This window comes from Gavia stellata, chromosome 9, assembly GCF_030936135.1.
Source record: "Gavia stellata isolate bGavSte3 chromosome 9, bGavSte3.hap2, whole genome shotgun sequence".
Lineage (NCBI taxonomy): Eukaryota > Metazoa > Chordata > Aves > Gaviiformes > Gaviidae > Gavia > Gavia stellata.
The window spans coordinates 26157277-26162964 of record NC_082602.1 but is presented as its reverse complement, the minus strand read 5'-3'; the positions used below and the strand labels follow the sequence as shown (position 1 = coordinate 26162964).

Here is a 5688-nt window from a genome sequence, read left to right as displayed (position 1 = left end):
GGGGGGGGGCGAGCGCTGACTCCTGCATTTGAGAAATGGGGTTTCTGCCGGGAGGGAACAGCGTGGGCCGGGGTGCGGGCTGGGCCGAGACCCCCCGGGGGTCTCCATGCCCGAGGCAAGAGTGCAGCCACCGCGCTGCAGCCTGCCCGCACCTGCCCGCGCCCAGCGCCCGCGCCCGCTCCGTCGGGGGGGACATGGGGCACAGCAGCCCCCGACGGGGCGGGCGGCGAGGGGGACCGCCAGGCCTCCAGCCCGCTCCCGCAAAAGGCACCCACAGTCCCGCAACCCCTTTTGACGAACTGCGGGTTTTCACCTCCTCGGGCCAGGAGCTGGGGGGGATTTCGCAGCCCTCCTTGCCCGGGTTTACGCCTTTATTTTTCCCGTCGGGAATCTCGCCTTTCCCGCTTGAATCCGGACCCTTTTCAGGCTGATCGGTTTGGGAAAGGTCTCTTTGGAGAACCCTTTCGTTTGGGAAGGGTATCTGCCCCTGCTCCGTCCCCACCTCTCCACGGGGCGAATCGCGGCGAGCCGGTCCCCGTGGCACGGAGCACCGGGCCGGGCGCGAGCAGCTCCGAAACGCTCCGGGTTTGTCCGGTGGGGGGGGGAACAGGACGGGCTCTGCTCCCCTTGTGAATCCACGCAGGAAGCGCCGGGAGCAGGGAGAAGGCCAGGCAAGGGGGCGGCTGTCCCGGGTGCCCCCGGCCAGCAAGTCCCAGGGGTGCCGGCCCAGCTCCCCCTTTCTCCGGGGCAGGGCTGCCCCCGGGCGCGGAGCCGGCGGCGGGCGGGGCAGGTTCCCCTCCCTCAGGACCGGCCGGTTTAGGGGGACGGGGTAATTTGGGGGTCTGGGGCGTGCAGGAGGGGTTCCGCGCTGGCTCTGCCCGCCGCCCGGAGCTCGGCCCCCGCAGCAGCGTTCCGAGCCGGCCGGGGAAGGCTGCGGCTGGGTCAGCCCCAAAGGGCACGATTCAGCGCTGTCACCGCGTCCCTACTTCTGCTGCGGGGAAAAAAAAAAAAAAAAACAAAACAGAGAGAGAGAAAAGAAATTAAAAATAAGGGTGAAAAAAAGCCAATTCCGAATTGTATCTGAAATTCGAGGGAGAGCAAGCCCCGAGCAATAAATCTACACAGCTAGGTAATCCCAGGAAAAGGCGCGTTTAAAAATGCATGACAAATGAGGGACACAAGCCGGCGCTTCATTTTTAAGCTACAAAAATACAAAGCTTTTGTTTTTCAATATGCAAATTAAATAACCAAAATCCCGGCTATTTGGAAATGGGGGGCGAGCCAAATTAACACGCTGCAAATCTTCGAGAGGAGGCTTTATTTACTAACCCGCCCCAGCCACGTGTGGTAAACTTCTGCGGGTGCAAGCAGGCCCTGCATCTCTTCTCTTTGCACACAGAAGTCAATAGATCAGAAATCCAGATTAACTCCCAGCCTATTTTCCACACACCCAGCCACCCCCCCGTTTTTTTTTTTTTATTTCTTGGTTATATTGAATTGTAGTGTTTGCAGCCTCATTAAATCCATTCCAAGACAAAAGAATAAAAGACTGGGGGGAGGGAGGGGACAGGAGAGGAGGGGGAAGAGGAGAGGGAATGGGGGGGGGGGGAAAAAAGAACAGATAAAGAAAACAAATAAAGCCCTTTAACTAGATCTTCACATAAATGTCACAGTTTCTCAGCATTTACGATTTGCCTGTTTAGCATAAAAACACTTAAGGACAAGATTGAAGGCTTTCCGAGAGATCTGGACAGAAGTCAAAGCTATCACTCGGAGGTAAAAAAAAACAACAACAACCAAACCAAAAAACAAACAAACAAAAAAAGAGGGGATGGCGGGGTGGGGGCGGGAGGTGGCGGAAAACAAGTGCTCTTCCAAATAATACTAAAGAAAAGTGGATTTCATTGTAATTCATAGGCTTGTTCCAAATACCAAGAGAGAAAGAGAGAAGAATAGAAGCGCACAGATGCCCCGACGAAGGGAGAACAGCTCTGCTCCCATTGTTGTGGAGTTAAACAGTGGAAGGGAGGGTTAACCTAATCCATCAAATTGTCTGGAAATTGTGAAGAAAATTCAAAAACCATATGGTCTCCAAGCGCTCGCCTTCTCTCTGCTGCGGAGGGGCACGCTTGTTTCAGCATGGCGAACCGCAGGAGGCTGTATATGCTCCATTGTCGCTTGTCACTTCAGAGAAGAGGGCTCATTTGTCCCCAGTTTTCATGCTTTACGCTAAAAATTACAACCCCATCCATTCTCAAAGAGGAGAAAGATTTATTTAGCCTCGGAGAAACTGGACCAAGAAGAAAAAAAAAAAAAAAATCCAACCCACAAACCAACCCTGTCTTATCTGGATACTTCTCCGCCGAGCTCTGCCACTGTACACCAGATTTGTCTTTCTCACATAAATTTTGCAAAGAATAGGGAGAAACGCACGTTGCTCGGCTCCAAAAGCAGGTCACGCTGCCAAGAGAAAACACATTCACAACAGCCTTAATTTTGGCGGAAAAAAAAAATATAAAGGGGGGGGGGGGCGGAAAAAAAGGGAAGGGGGGAAATGAAACCTTTTCCCTCCTCGTGCCCCCGTAGGTGCCGGAGAGGCAGCGCTTTCCCCCAGAAGCGGGAGGTCCGGCCGGGCGGGCGGAGGGCAGCTCCCCCCGCTCCGCACCCCGCTCCTTTTGTCCAAATCCGTGATAACGCCTTCCCCTCCGCTCGGATTTGGGTTGTCTTTCTTCTTTATTTTTATTTTGTTTTTTCTCCCCCCCCCCCCGGGTCTCTAATTTCGGGCTGGAGGCGGGAGCCGTGGGGCGGGCGGGGGTGCCGCTGGCCCCGCTCGCCCCGCCGCGCTCCCGCCGCCGCCGCCGCGCATCCCCCGCGCCGAAGAAGCGCTCCCCGCACCTCCCGCCTTATGGATCCGCCGGGTTCTCCCTCTGCTAAACCTCTACCTGGCATTAACCTCAAAAAAAAAAAAAAAAAAAAAGAAGTAATAAAGTTCTCGCTCGTGTGCTCCTTCCCCCGCATTTTCCCGCAGGTACTGCGGTGAAAGTAACTTTAAATGCAAACAGGAGGGGAGATTCCTGCGGGGGAAAAGTCTGCCGCAACCTCGGACCACCGGAGCGGCCCCTCGTTCACAAAGAAGGACGTTAAAAGTCTATTAAAATGGTAAAGATTTTATTGTATCGGAAAAAAGAGCTATCTGTACAATTCTAAGAGACAGTAAATAAAGCGACGTTGTCCCTATCGGAACTTAAATAGCAGGCCTTTGAAAATTTGTACAATTCAAACAAAAACAGGTCTTAAATCTGTACATTTTTTTAAATTTATAGTGTAATATTTAAATGTATCGGTCTTGGGATTTGTCCTTTTTTATTTCCGTAGCATGCAAAAATTCTAAAAAGAGTAAAAAATAATTCTAGGATTTTTTTTTCATTTTCGTTTTTTTTTTTTGTTACCACCTTCATATCAAAAATACGAAAGGCAGCTTTTTAATAAAAGCACAACAATAGCAGAAAATGGTAAAAATAGCTTTTAATTGGTAAAATGAGGCAGAAATTGCATTGGAGACAAATCTCTATGCTCTAGGAAAAAAAGAAAGTATATATTTTTCAACTTGCATTATAACCCATCCCCAAGTTCCCAAGATTGCGAAAGAAAAAAATATTTTTAAAAGGAAAAAAAAAATTACTTCGTGCACATCTGAAACATGCAAGGAAAGGAAAGTGGCTAATTTTTGCTGTTGCCGTTTTAAGTCTAACTTAAATCTCCTCTAAAGTGGTTCGTTTCGGAAGTCTTTGAAAACAACCGCCTACCCAAACATCTGTTGGAAGCCGAGTTTATTCCAAGTTTACGCGTCTCCCTTATAGAGAAAATAATCGTCACTGATAGCTATTAAAAAGAAATAATATTCAAAACCTCAAAAAGAAGGGGGAAGGAAAAAAATCCAATATATACGTTTAAATATTTATACAGAAGCCGTCCGTAATTGCACCATTCCGAAGATGTGACAGGCGGAGGGATATCGACTCTACCCTAAATTAATTTGTGTTTGTGTGTGTGTGTGGTGGGTTTCTATTGCTTATTGCTCCGACCGAGGGGGAGCAGCCGCCTTGCCGCGCTGCCGGGGCCGGGCCGGGGGTGCCAATTTGGAGCTGTCGGGGTTTGGGGGGGGGGGGGGGGGAGCGGGACGGGGCGGGGGGGGGGGGGGGGGAGGAGGCCCGCCGGCCGCCCCTCAGTCATCCACGTCGATCTCCACGTCCTCCTCCTCCTCCTCCTCCTCCTCCTCGCTGTCCCGGCGGCTGCGGGGCCGCTCCGTGGGGGGCGAGGCGGGGCGGGGCGGCGGCGGGGCGCCGGGCTCCCGGGCGGCGGAGGGGGGCGGCGGCGGGGAAGCGGACCGCGCCTTGCCCCTTCCCTCGGCGCTGGGCTCCAGCTCGGCCAAGGCCACGATGTCCACGGCGGGGTTGGGGCCCAGCTTTTTGGCCGATTCCACGTCGGCCTTCATCTCCTCCAGGTCTCGCTTGAGCTTGGCGCGGCGGTTCTGGAACCAGGTGATGACCTGGGCGTTGGTGAGCCCCAGCTGCTGGGCGATCTGGTCCCGGTCCGCCGGCGACAGGTATTTTTGGTAGAGGAACCGCTTCTCCAGCTCGTAGATCTGGTGGTTGGTGAAGGCCGTCCGCGACTTTCGACGCTTCTTCGGCGTTTGCCTCTGCCCGAAGATCGTCATCCCGTCCCTGCCTGCCGACGAGCCGCCAGATTGTCGCCGCTTTCCCCATGGCCCCCCACCCCGCCCCGGCCCCCCCCGGACCCCACGCCCCTGCCCCGTCGGTATCGGGGGCGAGCGGGGCAGAGCCGCCGCTCCCGCACCCCGAGGGCCGCGGCGGGGAGGATGCCGCCGGGTACCGGCCGCCCGGGGACCCCCCATCCCGCCCCGTGCGACGCCCCGGGAGATCGGGGGGGGGGAAGGAAAAAGGCCGTGGGGAGGAGCGGGGCACCCACCCGCGGGAGGATCCCCCCCACTCTGCCAGGGGCTTACCTTCGGCCGCCTGCAGCACGCTGACTTCCAGCCCCTTGAAGGTCTTGCTGGCCAGCTCTTCCAGGGCGCAGAGGGGCGAGGTCTGGGAGAGCAGCGCCCGGCCGGAGAGGGGCAGCCCGGCCGGGGGGTGCTTCTCGGCGGCGGAGAGGAGGTGGGCCGTTCCGCAGAGGGTGTAACTCCTCCGCACCGAGGGCTTGTTGAGGATGTCCTCGATGCTGAAGGGGGTGAGGGGCTTGTTGGAGTTGGCCGGCGGTGGGAGGTGATCCAAGGGGCTCCGCCGCCGTTCTTCCCCCGAGGAGGGCTTGGGTTCTTCTTTGGAAGTCATGGTGGGGCCGGGCCGCGCGGGGCTGCCTTCCCCACCCGCGACGGGGATGCGCTGCCGCGGGGAGAAGCCCCCGGCGGGACCGCGGGGTGACGGCGGCGGAGACAGCGAGCAGAAGTTGAAGCCCACCTCCAACTCCGGCGGAGGAGCCCCGGGTCCTCCCGGGGAGAGCCACGTCGGGCGGCGGGCAGGGCGGGCAGGGCGGCGGGCTGCGGCCGGGAGCGGAGCTGCCGTCGGTCCCTCGCCGAGAGGTGGTCCTGCCGCACCTCTTGTCCCAGGGTTTTGGGTCGGGGATTTTTTTTTTCCCCCCTCTCTCTCTCTCACTCTCCGCTCGCTCGCT

General features: G+C 56.6%; 1 protein-coding gene across 1 annotated transcript; it reads right to left on the bottom strand.

Annotated features, from left to right (window-relative positions):
* Positions 1–4225: 4225 nt before the first annotated feature.
* On the bottom strand, positions 4226–5351 carry LBX1 (ladybird homeobox 1). Its single transcript, XM_059821518.1, has 2 exons — positions 5027–5351; positions 4226–4728 (listed from the first exon to the last, which is right to left on the bottom strand). The coding sequence occupies exons 1-2, from the start codon at positions 5349–5351 to the stop codon at positions 4226–4228; spliced, it is 828 nt and encodes a 275-aa protein (XP_059677501.1).
* Between the last annotated feature and the right edge of the window lie 337 nt (positions 5352–5688).

Bases quoted from the DNA above. Each gene is read 5' to 3' on its own strand.
- LBX1 (XM_059821518.1), bottom strand. From the start codon at position 5,351: ATGACTTCCAAAGAAGAACCCAAGCCCTCCTCGGGGGAAGAACGGCGG. The intron at 4,729-5,026 runs GTAAGCCCCTGG...GCTCGTCGGCAG, and splicing joins CGTGCTGCAGGCGGCCGAAG to GCAGGGACGGGATGACGATC.